This window comes from Aspergillus lucknowensis (assembly GCF_044049455.1).
Source record: "Aspergillus lucknowensis strain CBS 449.75 chromosome Unknown BJX67scaffold_13, whole genome shotgun sequence".
Taxonomy (NCBI): Eukaryota; Fungi; Ascomycota; class Eurotiomycetes; order Eurotiales; family Aspergillaceae; genus Aspergillus; species Aspergillus lucknowensis.
In genome coordinates this window covers 87,587-104,342 of record NW_027263557.1, presented here as the reverse complement: position 1 = coordinate 104,342, position 16,756 = coordinate 87,587, and the positions used below count along the sequence as shown (strand labels likewise).

At 50.5% G+C, this 16,756-nt stretch overlaps 5 protein-coding genes across 5 annotated transcripts; 2 read left to right on the top strand and 3 right to left on the bottom strand.

The window, feature by feature from the left end:
• Positions 1-7,326: 7,326 nt before the first annotated feature.
• On the top strand, positions 7,327-7,743 carry BJX67DRAFT_349631 (uncharacterized protein). Its single transcript, XM_071028767.1, has one exon. The coding sequence runs from the start codon at positions 7,352-7,354 to the stop codon at positions 7,697-7,699; it is 348 nt and encodes a 115-aa protein (XP_070887478.1). The 5' UTR covers positions 7,327-7,351; the 3' UTR covers positions 7,700-7,743.
• A 287-nt stretch (positions 7,744-8,030) lies between these two features.
• On the bottom strand, positions 8,031-9,860 carry BJX67DRAFT_379882 (DUF3176 domain-containing protein; the record flags this gene model as incomplete). Its single annotated transcript, XM_071032674.1, has 1 exon — positions 8,031-9,860. One exon carries the CDS (start codon positions 9,858-9,860, stop codon positions 8,031-8,033), a length of 1,830 nt encoding a protein of 609 aa, XP_070887477.1.
• A 912-nt stretch (positions 9,861-10,772) lies between these two features.
• Positions 10,773-11,813, top strand: BJX67DRAFT_42096 (pre-mRNA-splicing factor ISY1). The gene is made up of 2 exons (XM_071034983.1): positions 10,773-10,849; positions 10,981-11,813. The coding sequence occupies exons 1-2, from the start codon at positions 10,847-10,849 to the stop codon at positions 11,737-11,739; spliced, it is 762 nt and encodes a 253-aa protein (XP_070887476.1). The 5' UTR covers positions 10,773-10,846; the 3' UTR covers positions 11,740-11,813.
• Positions 11,814-11,838: 25 nt separating this feature from the next.
• On the bottom strand, positions 11,839-13,125 carry BJX67DRAFT_349625 (putative GTPase MTG1). The gene is made up of 2 exons (XM_071028766.1): positions 12,741-13,125; positions 11,839-12,652 (listed from the first exon to the last, which is right to left on the bottom strand). The coding sequence occupies exons 1-2, from the start codon at positions 13,008-13,010 to the stop codon at positions 11,888-11,890; spliced, it is 1,035 nt and encodes a 344-aa protein (XP_070887475.1). The 5' UTR covers positions 13,011-13,125; the 3' UTR covers positions 11,839-11,887.
• A 403-nt stretch (positions 13,126-13,528) lies between these two features.
• Positions 13,529-16,497, bottom strand: BJX67DRAFT_349623 (phosphatidylinositol 3-kinase VPS34). The gene is made up of 2 exons (XM_071028765.1): positions 16,347-16,497; positions 13,529-16,258 (listed from the first exon to the last, which is right to left on the bottom strand). The coding sequence occupies exons 1-2, from the start codon at positions 16,406-16,408 to the stop codon at positions 13,621-13,623; spliced, it is 2,700 nt and encodes an 899-aa protein (XP_070887474.1). The 5' UTR covers positions 16,409-16,497; the 3' UTR covers positions 13,529-13,620.
• Between the last annotated feature and the right edge of the window lie 259 nt (positions 16,498-16,756).

Here is a 16,756-nt window from a genome sequence, read left to right as displayed (position 1 = left end):
GAAGCAGATGAATACCCTCTCTCAGCAGATCCTGAGGGCGAATCCGATTCTCGAAGCCTTTGGTAACGCACAAACTGTCAGGAACAACAACTCATCCCGCTTCGGCAAATTCATCCGAATTGAGTTCTCTCGATCAGGTCAGATCTCTGGTGCTTCAATCGACTGGTACCTGCTCGAAAAATCCCGAGTCGTGAAGCCAAATATGCAAGAGAGGAACTACCACATCTTTTACCAACTACTAAAAGGTGCCGACACGAAGCTGAGGAGGCGGTTGTTGCTCTCAAACCTGCACATCGAAGACTTCGCGTACACCAGGGATGGAAACGACAGTATAGCTGGTGTATCTGACGAAGAAGAATGGGGTTCATTGCTTGAGGCATTTCATATCATGAACTTCTCTGAAGAGGATCAGGAATGCATTCTTCGCACAGTTGCGGCTGTCCTTCATCTTGGAAACATCACTATCATGAAAGAGAGCCTCCGAGCTGACCAGGCTGCTCTTGGTCCTGACGCTCTTGACAATGTCGAAAGAGCTTGCCAGCTTCTTGGAATCGAGACTGAGCCCTTTGTCAAGGGATTATTACATCCGAAAGTCAAGGCCGGCCGTGAATGGGTGGAAAAGGTGCAGACTCCGGAACAGGTGCGGCTGGCGCTGGACGCCTTAGCGAAGGGAATCTACGAAAGAGGCTTTGGGAATCTTGTTGGCCGCATCAACAGTCGACTTGACCGAAACAGTGTGACAGGCGAAGATAGCTATTTCATCGGAGTACTCGACATTGCCGGGTTTGAGATTTTCCAGACAAACAGCTTCGAGCAACTATGCATCAACTACACGAACGAAAAGCTCCAGCAGTTCTTTAACCACCATATGTTTGTGTTGGAACAAGAAGAATATGCCCGGGAACAGATTGAGTGGCAATTCATCGATTTTGGGAAGGATTTGCAGCCAACGATCGACCTCATTGAAGTTACAAACCCCATTGGCATATTTTCTTGTTTGGACGAGGACTCTGTTATGCCAAAAGCCACAGATAAATCTTTCACGGAAAAGCTTCATTCGCTGTGGGACACAAAGTCTGCCAAGTATCGCGCCTCCCGACTCCGTCAAGGCTTTGTTCTTACCCACTACGCGGCGGAGGTGGAGTATTCCACTGGGGGATGGTTGGAAAAGAATAAAGACCCCCTGAATGACAATGTGACGAGACTGCTTGCTGCCTCAAAGGATCAACATGTGGCCGACCTTTTCTCAGACTGTGGAAGCACCGACGATGGACTTGACTACCCGAAAAGTCGGATCAAGAAGGGCCTGTTCCGTACAGTTGCACAACGGCACAAGGAACAGTTATTGAGTCTGATGAGCCAGCTTCACTCCACTCACCCTCATTTTGTAAGGTGCATAATACCGAACCACAAAAAGCGCCCGAAAACGTTGAATGCCCCCCTAGTTCTCGATCAACTACGATGCAATGGTGTCCTCGAAGGGATCCGGATAGCCCGTACTGGTTTTCCCAATCGGCTATCATTCACCGAATTCCGTCAACGCTATGAGGTACTCTGTCGGGACATGCCCAAGGGTTATATGGATGGACAGTCTGCGGCTCAAATCATGCTGCAAAAACTCGCTTTAGATAAATCTTGGTTCCGAGTTGGCCGTACGAAAGTCTTTTTCCGCGCCGGAGTGCTGGCAGAGTTGGAGGAGAAGCGTGACGAACTCATTCGTACGATAATGACACGATTCCAATCCATGGCAAGAGGCTTTGTACAGCGCCGGATCTCCAACAAAAGGTTGTACCGCGCAGAGGCTACACGCATAATCCAGCACAATTTTAGAGTTTATCTGGAGATGAAATCCAGTCCTTGGTGGCGTTTGTTCTCGCGAATGAAACCCCTACTTGGAGAAACCCGTACTGCTCATGAAGTAAGGAGAAGGGACGACCAAATCAAACAGCTCGAGGCAAAAATGAGGCATCACCATACGGAGCGGCAGAAAGTCGAGGAAGAGCGACGTCGCGCGGAGATGGAGATCCAGAGAATCCAGCAGACCTTAGAGAGCGAGCGGGCCCTCGCCCTCGACAAGGAAGAGATATTCAAGAGATTGCAAGTTCGCGAGGTTGAACTAAGCGAGAAGATTGCAGAGGCCATTGCGGACCAGGAAGGTCTCGAAGATCAGTTGGATGAAATGATATTGGCAAAGAAAAAGGCTGAAGAAGACCTGGAAATACGAAAGACACAACTCGAGCAGGCGGGCGAGATAATCCAGCGCTTGGAAGCTGAGAAGAAGGAAATGCAGCAGAGTATCGAGGAACTTGAGCAGAGAATCCTAGCGGTCCAAAGCCATTCCTCCGAGAGGGACAGCAATATGAAAGAGCTAAGCCAGGAAATCAAGATGCTGCAAAGCCATCTCAGTTTGAAAGACCGCAAACTACAGGATCTCGAGGTCAAATTGCTCAAAACAGACCAAGATCTCGATGTTAAACTCGTGAAAACGTCGAAAGAACTAGATCGATCCAAGAAACAAATCAAGGACCTCGTTGAGGAGAACCGTTCCGTTCGACAGCAGATTTCTGACCTTTCGTCAACCTCCACCGGCTACGAGGAAATGCTGAGGCGTAAAGAAAGCGACCTTTGTGTTTTGCGCAACGAAGCTAAAAGGCATGCTGAGGAGAAGAAACAGTTAGAAGTTGAAAGGTCTACGCTTTTAACACGCCATGATAATATGCAGACACGTCTCAGAGAGCTACAAGCGCAAGTTGATGCTATGACATCGGAAAAAACTCAACTTGAGCGCGAAGCTGCCGACGTCCAGAAGCTCTTGCAAGCAAAAATGTCGGAAGACGCGGAAGCCGGGCAGAGTCGCAAACTCCTCGAGCAACAGATCCAGGGCCTTAAGAACCAGCTATTCCTGGCGCAAGCGGACCTTAGCAGGGAACGACAATCAAGAGATGATGTGCAAATGCTTGCAGAGCACAATTTGGCTGAACTAAAAGACAAGTACGCCTCCCTGAATGAGTCAAAAATCACCATCGAGAAGGAAATGTACATCCAGCAAGACACCCTGCGACGTGCAACGGAGGCTCGGGTCGCCGCTGAGCGGTCAAGGAAAGAACTGCAGACTGAGTTGATCAAGCTTCGAGAGCGCTTTACTCAGGTGGAGGATGCTCGTCTCAGAGCTGAGGCTGAGATGGAGCAAAGTCTTGTGAAACAAAGCAACCAGCGTCTGGAATGCATTAGGAAGGAGTTGGACGATACAGAGCACCGCTTAGAGGAGGTGGAGTCCGAAAGATCGCGCCTTGCAATCCGGGAGCGGCAACTAATGAACACCATTGCCGAGTCTGAAAACTTCCGAATCCGCCATGATCAGCACAAGGAGCGCTTAGAGAGGGAATTAGTCACTCTCAAGGGCAGGCTCACGGCATCCGAGAACGACAACCGTGCCTTATTGACTAAGATTCAGCAAAAGAACCTTGACATTGCCCGATCGACTTCCAAAGCTAGCGAAAGTCAACGTTTGCGCCTCGCAACCCTCCAGAAGGAGAAATCCAAGCTAGAGGAAGACAATAAGGCACTCTCCCGCCAGTTAGGGGATCTGCAGCTGTCCATAACATCGTTAGAGAAGCAAAAGGAAAAGCTCTCCTTGGGTATGGAGGACCTCAACCATGAAGTCAACAGGGAGCACAAAGCTAGTCGCAATGCTGAGAAAGCTGCATCCGCGGCCTCAATACAATTAGCGGAAGCAAACCGGAACTTGGAGACAGAAAGACAGATAAGAACCCAAGCGCAGGCTAACACGCGGAAGCTTCAAGGCTCTTTAGATTCCGCAAACAAAGAAATCGAAGACCTGCATCATCAGCTCATGCTTCTGCACAAGGTCGTTGAACCTGAAGCTGATCACTCCAATGGCTCTTGGGAGAAGATTCAGCCTGAAATCTCGAAGAAGGTCGATCTAGCGCAGTTATTAGAGATCATGCGAAGCAAATTGCAAGTGTCCGAGGAAAGATACAATCGAGCAGAGAGCCAGCTCGCCGAGATGCGACGTCGCCACGGAGACGAGATGAAGGAGCTAGACGCCCGCTACTCGACGTCCAAGCGGGCACTGCTTGAGGAAATTGACCACAACCAAGTCGCTGGTCCGCGTACACCTACTCACCTACGGAAAAATTCGGAGAGTGCTGCTGGGAAGAAATTTGGCACTCCAACCACTCCTAGTCGTCGACTAAACTTGAACGAAGGCTCTAATAGCTCAGCGCGATCAGACAAAACTGTAGATACCATCGGATACCAGAAGCGAATGGACATGGCTGCTGAGATCGAGGAGCTTCAAAACAAACTCCAGATGACTGAGATGCACAATAAGCATCTTCAAAGCCAACTTGAGCGATCCGCCCCTCAGCGAGACATGTGGCAGGATGATAGCCCTTCGATCAGACGGATGCAGCTTCTCGAGCGGGAGAATGGCCGCCTCCATGACCAACTCGATGACTCTGCGAAGAAAGTATCAGCTCTAGAGAGAAGCATCCGTTCGGGCGAGCTCTCACTGCGGGATATTCAGGCCAAATCTCATGAAGAACTCTACGACCTCATCAACTCCCAAGAGCAATCTAGGAGGTCATTGCTCAAGGTTCACAATGAAACCATTGCTGAGTTTACGGACGCCAAGACGCAGTTCGAGAAACTCAAGCGAGCAAAAGCAACTCTCGAGGTTGAACTACGCGACGCATGCTCGGAAACTCAAGAGCTGCAGGCAGCGAGGGAGCAGGACGTTACTAGCAGAAATCAGCTTCTTCAGGAGTTTTCTGATCTACAAATTCGCCTAGATGCTGAAACATCAAAGTCTGCTGACCTAGCCGCCAGCCTGAGTCTCTACAAGAGTCGTGCAGATGAGTATTTCAGCAAGCTCGAGCAAGCAGAGATCACTCTCCTCAAAGCTTCTCGCGCAGAGCAATTCGCAAAGTCTCAGGCTAAAGAGATCGAGGACAGCTGCGCCCAGACCATGGCCGAGCGCAAAGAAATGGAAGCGATGATAGACGATCTCCAACGACAGACCCAATCTCTTGAGGCTAGAATGGAGGATCAAGCGGCTGAGTTGCAGGGTGCTCTCCAAGCCAAGCAGCGTCTCCAAAACGAACTCGAAGATTACAGGAATCAGCGTGCCATTGACATTGAGGACAAGGAGACATCAATGGAGCAAACAAGGCAGAAATACCAAAGAGAGATTACAACCCTCAATAACGAGCTTGAGATGGAACGCGAAAAAGTTCTGAATGTCCGCGGGGAGAGCTCTCGCCTCCGAGAGGAACTGGAAGATCTTCGTAGCAAATGGGATAACGAGGTACTAAATAGTTCAACCTGGGCTAAAGAAAAGTCTCGCATGGAAATCATGCTTCAAGATGTGACCACATCTCGTGATGAAGCCGTCAGTGCTCACAATGAAGCCCAGTCCAGAGTTGTATCTCTTCTCTCACAGGTTAGAAGCCTGAGGACCTCGGTCGATGACGTGACCGCGGAACGGGATATGCTCCTCAAGGAGAAGAAGATGCTAGAGGCGCGATTGGCGGAGGCTGGAGAGCGTTTGGAGGATCTCGCTAAGGGAGAGAGCCCATCTATGCGCAACGCAGCCAGTATGGACCGTGAGCTGTTAGAACTCAAAGCTAAGATTGCTCAACAGGAGGACGTCTCTATCGCGGCAGTTGGGAAGATGAGGCGAGCTGAGGCTCTCGCCACTGAGATGCAAAAAGAAGTCGCTGCCGAGAGGGAAGCAAGTGCGCAGCTCTTCAAGGAGAAGGCTACTTTAGAGAAACAGTTGAAGGAATCGCAGCTACGGTGTGTCGATTTGGAAACAAAGAGCTACTCCTCCGGGAGCCAGGATATCAGATTCCTCCACAAGAGAATTAAGGAGGTATGAGTGACTATCCATTGATGTCGGAATATAGCGGTATACTAACAGAAATCGTCTTCAACAGTTGGAAACCCATCTGGAGGAACAGGAGGCCAAGAATAGCTCCGAGCAGCGTTCATTACGCAATATCGACCGGACAGTCAAAGACTTGCAGTCCCAGATCGACCGGCGGGATAAGATGAACACTCAACTCGAAGAGGATGTCAACAGGGGCCGCGAAAAGGTCGAACGTCTCCTCAAGAATATTGATGAGCTCCAACAAAGCGAGTCCGAGTCACAGCTCCAAGCGCGCCGAGCAGAACGGGAGCTGCGGGAAGAGCGCGAAAAGTGCCTAAGGCTCGAACGTGAGCTGAAGGGATGGAAAGCTCTCAGGGTTGAAAGAGGAAGCAGCGCCATTGGAAGGGCCCATGTCCCATTCAGCGACACCGGAAGCCGACGAGGAAGTGGTGCTTATGCGACAGGAGATGTACCGCAGCGTATGCCCAGCAACACGAAAGGCTTTTTGTGAGAAACCGGGGTCCATGGTCATTCTTATTACCACGCCCAAAAACCCACGCTACAATCTCGAGTATAATTTGATGACACCCTTATATGGGGACGAAGCGGTGGAGAAGGTGGAGCGTTCTGTGGTTTATTTTGCTATGCTTGATTCTTATGTGAACACGCATTTTGGATCCTTATGATTTTTGCCTGGGGGCTGAGGAGCTATAGATGCTCAGATTATATGATGGAAGGATGCTTGATATACATATTGGAGGCGTACGTCGGGGCGTGACGCAATACTAGTCTTTTCTAATCCCAAGCTTCCCCGCCTACCTAAATATGGATATAAGGTAACGTTACCAAAATGGATAAAAAGGGGGGGTCGCTTGCCGGCGCCCAGCACCTGCGGCAATCAATCCTTTGGTACGTTTTGACCAGGCAATCCTTATTATGAGAATCATGTAGAAAATTGAATTTGCAAGAATGTTTCGTATCTCACCAATACAATGCATAAAGCTATAGCAGCCTCTGACACCGAGATAGACCGGACTTCATAGTAGCATCGTCAATCTTCCTCGCATTATGCCATGCTGTGCTCCTTGATCGGAAGAGACCCGAGAAGGCCAGGAGCGAAAGATCAGGGCGGGCTTCTCTCTGCATGACGAAGCTGTATAGCTCGGGGGTTATTGGCTGGCACGGACTTCTCCCCGGCCTCCATATATGAGGGCCAGTCTCTCCTCTTCATCTATCTATTATAAGTCCACGCTAGGTTGCTGTTGCAAATGGGTGCACATTCATCTACCGGACACTAATAAAAACAAACCTATCTAGAATACATGGAGAGAAATGAGCACCCTCATCACCGGCGCAAGGGGCTTCATCAGACAAGCCCTCGTGAAAGCCCTTGCCGACACACCAGGCCCAAGCTCCCTAGTCCTAACAGACGTGGTCAAGCCACCCGCAGTGAAGAACATGGAAACGAAAACCACAACTCTAAAGGCAGACCTCACCTTCCGAGAAACATGCAAGTCCCTCCTCACAACGGATTTCTCGCACATGTACCTCCTCCACGGGATCATGTCTGGTGCCGCAGAAGCGAACCTCTCACTGGGACTGGCATTGAATGTCGACTCGATGCGAAATTTCCCGGATATCCTCCGTGAAAAGCACGAGCATCAGTTGAAGACTGGCTCTGGATATCGCAGACCAATACGGGTCGTGTATTGTGCGACTGCCTACGAACATTGTCCACCCGGGACGGCCCTCTGGCGCAGCGTCCAGTTTCTGTGCTGGGATTGTGCGAGAGCCGCTGAAAGGTGAGGAGAGCATCCTTCCGGTTGATAGGGGGCCTACTGCGACTCCCCTTCTTCAGTTGTGGGATGGTGCGGATGCTCAGATTAGCTGTGGTGGGGGCATATCTGGCCATATGGTCTTAACTACAACGATGAATGGAGCGAAACGAATGGGGGTCGGAATGTGCAGCTGGTTAATGCGATGCTTGCTGATGGAATGTGAGAGCCATGCCAGGAATTATTTATGGTTCTCATAAATTGAACTTCCTATTGTACCGTAACCGAGGATCTGATTGTCTGAAATTGAATGTTCGAGAGTGTGATGAAATATTGCTCGATATATTACTCTGGATAACCTCCTAGTAGTAAAGGGAGCCATTCACTGGCTCTTTTACCTCTGTTTCAGCAGCAATCATTAAGCGCGGGCGTTGACGGAGACTCCTGACATCTTCTCCATACCGGACCGTCCTGCTCTTGACCTGGTTCACCAATTTGCTCTCGGTGATATTGGAAGGAACATCCTCCAACACAGGAGCCCGGAAGCCCAACGCCAAACTAAGGGGTCCCACAGCCATACTACTGCCGAGAACCCAGAAGCGATGAAACATTGGAATCACAAGTGCCACAACAACCCCCATCAGGCCGACCCCGAGGCCCATGAAGACGAAGTTCGACTCATGGACCAGAATCTCTTCGCTTTTGCTCATTAATACAGACTGCGCTTTCGGGAATGAATCCAGGGTGCCATTGAAATGGCTGTAATTAGGCGCAAACAGCTCAATCCGGCCAAAGGCGTTTACGTGGGCAGCATCCACGGCACATCGAAACATCAATTCATCGATCAAGGCAAAGATGGGGACAGTAGGGTCACTCCATTGCATTCCAAAGTAGGCATCCCAGAGTAGGACGGTGTCGTTCAACAGTTGGGTCGAGAGGGGCCCAGACATCTCAGACCGCGTATTAATCCCGACAACGGAAGGATCTATGCCTTGAAATATGACTTTGGATTGAGTGAGGCCCTGAGTCGCAGTTGCGATGCCACTCAAGGTATCATATACGGGCCATGAGGCGTTCTGCGCGCTCGGATTGTCCATGTCGCCAAACAAGCCGATTCCGTCTCCAAAGGCATACCCTGTCATGTTGGCCACTCCCATCGCTTGCAGGAATTTGGTGATGTCCCCACGTTGGCTCTGCATTGTACCAGGGATGATCTCGCTCGTGTTTCCCAGTGTGACTGTGTTCATCCCGGCAGAGGTCTCCGTCCCTGTCGGGTCAGGCACTGAATTATTATGGATCGTGATGGAGTACCGCCGGGTGGCCGAGTGCAGCTTGCAAGATTTTTCGATTATTTTCGAACGAGAAAAGATCCCGTTCTCATCGAGAGGAGGAGCCGTGTCGACCGCGTATGTCACATTGACCCAGATGAACGGCTCTTCCTCGATCAGCCCTTCTTCATGCAGCGGGATCAGATATCGATCCGCTCTGACCTTCAAGTCATTGAGTCTTTGCGTATGCGACCACGTCACACTCGTCGAAAAGGCAACACCAGTATTTGCTTCCATACTGGGCCCCTCGGACCACACCCAAGTTTGCTCGCGCTCTGTCTCCGAGCAGTCTCTCGTCAGCCCTGCTGCCTCGATAAATCCCGAACAGACGCCTTCACAGCCGGCAAAGCTTGATGCGCTAACGGGCACCCGGTCATTATAGTCCTGCAGGACGGTCTTGAATCTGGGGGTCAACAATGTTCCTCGCATCTTCCTCGCTCCGGCTCCGGTCCATAGCATATAACCTGTTTGGCCATAGGCAAGGTGGGTTGCGACCGTAGCGTTCACTCGCGTATTCTGCGTGTAAACTGTGATCAAGCCAGGCGAAGATGCACGCTGTAGTAGAGGCCCATCAATCATCACAAGCGTCACGGCGATCGAGGCCAGGGTCGCTCGACTGAACGTTCCACCAAGCAGTGTAAAGAAAAGGTTAAAAACCGAGTCCCATACGTGCTGAAGCTTTCCAAGCGTTGTCCCCTCGACGGCCTCCCGCCACCAAGTGCTACTCAGACCTTCCATGAGGGCAGACCGCAACGAGAAATTCGTGATCGCGGAGAGAATGGCAAGGAGAACAGCTGGGCTCACAGGTAACCTTCTCGTCGGCCACTGGTCCACTGGCTTTTCATGCGACAATATCAAGACCATGATACAACCGACTATCCCTGCACCCGCCACGCAGAGGTACAAGGCCCCCACGAAGGGGAACCTGCGTATAACGCCCGTTCTCCAGGGTGTTCCACAGTTATCGTATCCATCGCGCACGAGCCTGCCTCGAGGTGGGATTTTGTTTCTCATTTGCATAATTCTGACCTTGGGGCAAGACTTGCAAGCTTCTGTGATGCGAGGCGGGGGTTGTTGGTCTTTTGTTAATCCGCATCCTTCAGCCTTGCGATCCCCTCCATGACCAAGTCTCTTTTCACGGATGGGCAGTCATAGCCTTGTCCATTGTGGAGTTGAGTAGAGATCAACGAATACGAGGCCGTGGCCCCTCATAACAGGGGTCCATTGCATGGGATTTGATACGTGGACACCCCAGGTAACTCGGTGGACACCCTAACGTCCACCTGGGCAAATGGTTTAGCATGCCTAAATAAGCTTAGTGTCGCATGGCTTCTTTCTGCGTTTGATAGTTTCGAGTTGCTGTTAAATTTGCCAAATATTCGCTGCCATATAATATTATATGTAAATGACCATTTAGTCAATGTTTATCGTACCAAATCCTGTGACCTAGTTTCTTAATACCTAGATTTCTGCCAAATAGACTGTAATACTAAATATTAACTGCCTGATTTTGACCCTAATACTCCTGATATTAACCTTGATCTCCCTGATTTTGACCTCAATCTCCTTGAGGATAAAGAACCCAAGCTGGTGGAGGCTCTTGAATCTCTTGCACCTCTAAATCTGGGAAGGATTTCACAGAGTCGGCCATCCCGCGCGTTGTTCAAGTGTTCGATAAAAGGACGTCCTTGGTGTGATTAATAGCCGCGCGGCTCCTACAAGCGCCGCTTGAGCCTTGACCCACTTAAGACCTCAGATCAAGTTCACTTTCTCCGAGAGCAACCAGCCGACTCTATTAACGCCCGGAAGAAACCAAACCTCAACAGGGGTTTATTCCACCTCTTTTCAAAATGGTAGGGGCAATACCCGCTGAAATGGCAAAAGAATTACACGTATACCCTAGCACTACCCTCCAACGCCGCACGAACAAGAAGCAGACACCTCCAGAACAGGGGAGAAAAAGCACAACTAACCATGAATTCAGGCACGAAATAGCGAAAAAGCCCAGTCAATGCTCTTCCGCTTCCGGGCCCAACAGGCTGCGGACCTGGGAATCATCGACATAGGCCGCACGCGCCGCCCGAAAGCCATCACCTCCGTCGAATCGATCCCCATGTGCGAGAAATGGCGCGGCCAGGTTCTGAAAGAAATCTCCCGCAAGGTCTCACGGATTCAGGAGCTCAGTCTCTCCGACCACCAGATCCGCGATCTGAACGATGAAATCAATAAGCTCATGCGGGAGAAGTGGGCGTGGGAAATGCAGATTCGGAACTTGGGCGGGCCCAACTATATGCGTGGTTCTGGCAGAGTTTATGATGATGAGGGGAGGGAGATTCCCGGCGGGGGAAAGGGATATCGCTATTTCGGGCGGGCGAGGGAGTTACCTGGTGTCAAGGAGATGCTAGAGGCTGCTGCGAGGAGGGGGAGGCCTGCGGAGGAAGAGGAGGGGGCGGGCGTTGGGAGGGGCGGAGATATTGCGACAAAGAAGGTGGATGCGAATTACTTTGGGTATGGGCTCGATGAAGAAGATGGCACATTACTTGCGTATGAGATGCAGAGGGAGAAGGAGGCGATAGAGAAGTTACGGAAGAAGGCTGATAGTAAGGAGGATACAGAAGATGGTTGGGAGCCATTGCCTGGAGATGCTGGGGATGGCATTGAATGGCGACTGCCGACGTTGGAGGAAGTACAAGAAGAGCTCGTGGACAGGAGGAGAAGGCGCCTTCTGGAGAAGATCTCGTAAGGCGTCTTTTTCCTTCGCGCTCGCTGCTTTTTCTTCTGGTTTTGTGTGCATTTCGTTTAGCCTAGCTCGGTGCATCTTGAATATAAAAGTAATGACTGTTGCTTTCTTATTTGGTGTATGCTGCTCGGGGGCCATATATACATTGACGCTATCTTTGTCTAGTTCCTGGATCCAATCCTTGCTGTTTTCTTGCCAATTTCTCTGCCTTGAGCGCTTGCGTGATACTGGTGCTTGCTTCGTTGGCTGTGCCTGATTCTCGGCGACGCTCTTCTGCGCGCAGATCGTCTAATATAAATCTGCCGAGATCACCAGAGCGCCACTTCTGAATGAAGTGTAGCGCGGCAAGGTCGACATTTGGTACGCCTCCTTTGGCGAGTAGACCCGTCCGGCGGGCAAAGCTCTCCAAGAGAGGGAGAATCTCATTGGTCGCGGGTGACCAACGTTCGTATACGCTGGTATTGTGCAGATTGATGTGGTATAGCAAATAATCCGCTAAGGTAACCGGTGAGATCACCGAATCCTTGACACAGCCGCAAAGAGCAAGTTTCAGCATATTCTCAGCATCAGGCACATAGGGCATGAATACTCCGGGTGTATCCAGCACGTAAACATGGGAGCCGCTCGGCCTCTCAATGATTTTCACGGGAGTACCAATTTTCCTCGTGATACCTGGCTGACCTCCTGTTTGAACCGCCTTGGCCCTTCCTACGCCGTGGTTGCGGAGGTTGTTAATGAGGGTCGACTTCCCGACGTTGGGCATTCCGACAACCATAACTCGACACCCAACAAGTCTATCTGGTCCTTGGGCATCGTTGCGCAAATGTTTGAGGATTGTCGTTACATCCGGGCGGGAGGACGAACTGACAAAGAAGACGGCACTGTTGCGATCGAAACGTCGAATGCGTTCCTCAGCCTGAGCAGGAAGCAGGTACATTAGCATAGCATCCACTAAATTTGCAACTGAAACAATAGCCTTGGGGATTTTAAATCTTTCTGCTTACAGATTTCTGCTCTGACGACCCTGGCTCCGCTCCTAAGTCCCTCTTTGTGTACACAACCAACCGTCGAGTCTTCCCTAGGGCTTCTTCGAACATGGGATTCACCGAGGCCAGGGGAACCCGAGAATCCCGACACTCAACAACATAATCAATGGAAGACAGCATATTCCGCATCTTCCTCAACCCAGCCCTGTGGTGCCCGAGGAAGTAGGACCGTGGAATGGAGGCATAGTTTGGGAAGACCAGGCGTGGTACGAATTTAGTTACCATCATCGGGGGACCTTCGGTTGAGGTCTGAGAAATTGCACCACTCGAAACCGTGGGGGAGCTTCCTTCACCGGCATCATCTATCGCAGAATGACCGCGACTGCCAGCACAACTCTTGAACTGCTTTTTGATTGACCTTCCAAACGATGGGAATTTCGACGAAATTTGTCCGAGAAGACATAGGCGGTGAATAAGGCGGTGTTCAGACCATCTTGCTTATCAAGTGCCACAAGCCGCACCTCACCTTCACCCGGCGCTGGGTGCATGGGGTTGATGGGGTCCGGCTCTGCGGGGAATATTGGGCTGGGAGTTATCGAAACAGCTGGATCTAACATGCTAAGCGATCTCCGCCCTTCGGATTCGTGCCCTTTGCACTTCTGGCTGGACGGTATTCGCGGTCACATTTCGAACGAGGAATTGGGTCAATTTACGGGTAGGTGACCGGGAGATTTTACCACATTACAGATGCGTAAACGGAGGTGTCCGTCAAGGAACTCATGTGTAGATCTATAAAATCAATATTATGGTACAAAGACAGCGGGGGTATCATGTTGCTCTCATTCGTCGTAAAACGCTCTACCCGAGTATCCAAAAGTGATGGAATGGCCCAAATCGATTATGCTCTCCATCCCTGGACAAAGTCATGAAGACGGTCAATGACAACACCGAAAATAGCGTTGGCACTGTCGCCGATAAGCTGTTCAAAGTGCCGAATTGCCTCTTCTTCAGTCATTTCGAGATGGAATCTCTCTTTCACTTTTAGGACAGCCTTGTCCGGCTCTACCCGGATATCTGGGATATTGGCGTCAACCATCAAACTGAACAGATTGAGGATGAGGTTCGCCGACTTGCGCAGTGTCGTATATGCCGTGAAGCAGTACTGCTTGAATTGTAGATAGAGAGGCGAAGTGGTACCACCCATTCCCTCAACCATTTCCTTGCACAGTTTCATCATCGGGGCGAAAGGTTTCGGATCTCGTCCTAGGATGAAGCCGAAATCGGCGTGAAAGAAGTGTCCGTCCGGTGCGAGGAGGAGGTTTTCGAGATGTCTATCGCCGACTCCGAGGAGGTATGTGATAACGCAATAACCGGCGCAGGACTTGATGTATATATCCATAGTTTCCTTACGGACGCCAAGAGGCTCGTTTTCATCAGGGTTGTTAGCCTTCAGGTATGCGAGGACGGTTTTGTACTTGGCGGAAATTGCTGAGAGCGATGTTGATGGAATGAATTGCATGGCGCCTGCTGTGGCGTTGGTAGCGAGGATACGGTATGGTGTGAGCTTTAAGTCTAAGTTCTCCTTTTGAAGGAGGCGGTCCATTAAAATGATGATCTGGATGACAAGTTGGTCTTGACGTAGGTCATCGCCAACTTTGAAGAGGATTGGGTACTTTCGGCCTTCGGTTGTTTTGAATGTGATAAGAAGAGGGGAAAGCGAGGACTTGAACACGTTGGACTCTTCTGGAAAGCATCCCGTAACCAGGATATCTGGGTCCAATGGAAGAGGGAGTGGTGGATCGAACTGAAGAAGATCATTCTTCGGGTCTTTGAGATACTTTTTCAACTTCTCGATCTTGAGAGGGCGGTTCTCGCGGGCGAAACGAATGTCCTTGGATACCTTCGAGAGCACCGCAATGAGTTCGCCTTGGCGTAGCAGTGTCTTCCTGTGTTCCGGATGAATCTGTTCTAATTCTGTCATAAAATAGTACTCCACTCGGGCAAAAAGCCTGCGGTGGGAAGATAGTGTTCCGGGGCCGGCATCATCACACTCGACCATTAGGTACCAATGGAGATAGCTACCGAGCTTGAAGTTATTGGCAGCACGAGTGATAAGAAAATTAGCGAGGGAGGAGTCGTGAGCAGCGATTTCCGCGTCTCCATGGGTGTTGTCTTCGTATTTTAGCGCTTGAACGAGCTGCAGGAGATAGAGAAGTAGTTCATCATCATCTGCCTTGCGGAGGCGCTCGACGGCATATGAACGAACAGCAGCATTGTCAAAAGTTGGCCCAAGAAGCTCTAGAGCGTCATCCACGTCAATCTCTGTCCACTTTGGTAGAATCCCGACAGCTTGCTGCGCTTCACCGATATCCCGCCAGTTGACAGATTTGACGAACTTGGTCAGAGCTCTTTTCTCTCGCGTTAAATAATACCTGAACCGCCATACCAGATCTTTCTCCTCAGCGGTAAGGTCTTGTGTAGGCTCATAAGACATAATTACGTTGAGATCATCACGTATCTTAGGATTCGGTTTGAGATCCCGATCCATAAAACCAGTACGGTGGCTACGAATGAGCCTGCGATGCTTGTCTTCGCATGGGTTGCCCGTTTGGCCGACTTCGGGGTCGTAGATCCTTATAACTCCTTCACCATCCGCTCCTTCTATTCCCGGGCCAAAGCGGACCTCTGGCATGGGCTTAAGAGCAGGGTTTGCGTTCCCCGGTGCGCTCTGCAGGTACGAGGATATTGGGGGTGGTGGGTATTCGTGATCGGACCATACAATGGGATGATCGAATCGCGGAAATTCGACATATAGAATGAAATTCTCATCGTCCAGTTCCTCTTCGTCCTCCTCTTCTTCCCTGTCGTGGTGCTGTTCCTTGTTGGCCTTTAAGAGGATAGCGCGCTTCCTTGCTGCTTCGTCAGCATTCAGCTTCAGCTTCTCTAACTGACGAAAAACCATTTGATCCATCCAGTCTATTCGAGGTATTTCGCCCATTTCGTGTTTCTTAATTAATACCTCCACTCGCTCCAGCTCCAACTCCTCGGTTGACGGGCCTAGCGGGTCAGGTTTGCTGCCTTTTCGACGTTTTGGGGAAGGGTTTGACGGCGTCGTAGTTGCTGAGAAACCGTCAGCGGCTTTACGCCGGTAGACTTTGCATTTTTGCCTCCCAGTCTTTAGTTTACCGTCCTCGTCAAAGAGCGGTATTGTTGTCCCACCGAACGGAATATAGTGGCCATCCGCACCCTCGCCGCCAAACGGGGATAGGTCCCAGATTGTAATAGCAAGTTGACATTTCAAAGGAGCATCCTTGATTGGTATAGGTAGCTGCAGCCATTCGTTCCAGGTCCTGGCGTTTTTAAATGCTTTGTATGAGGTCTGCAGGGGCACCCCTAAGGGCTTGGATTCGGACCACAGCTGGACTGTCACGAAGAGATCGGAAAACGGGTTCTGTGCGGAGCCAATGTGTCGCAATTCTGGCTGCTTCAAAAGGACCGAGAATGGGATCTGCTTCTGCTTCCCTTCCAACGAGCCACTGAATTTCCTCTTAGCCTAACGCTCTTCTCATTTATGTGAATGGTTTCAAAGATCACCGCGAGTGTTAGAGCGGAGAGGCGGCATACACTTTAACATGGACGGGGAAATCCACCTGAGTGGACACCGCAAAAGTAAAGGCTTCCATCATAGACCGCTTGCATAACGGTCAGCCTTGGCTCATCGCATGGTCGAGTTGACGTCGCTGTCGACTCCTGCTCAGAAAATCGAGGGGAGCTTCAATCAGTTGGAGATGACGCAGGAAACAGGTGACATCACGTGCCGGAAATTGGAACGCGTCCAGACGCGGATCCTCAAATGGGAAATCCCCAGACCCAACAGGAGAAACCTTGAGGAGAAGCTCGATTCCGATGCTTGGGGAGGAGAAAGTACCGTTAAACAGATTACTTTCGTGTTGTTTTTTTCAGATTCTTTGTTGATACTCATTTTCAGCCCTTTGTCCACTTTGACTCTCCAATTGCAGTCGTGCTTGCCCCAA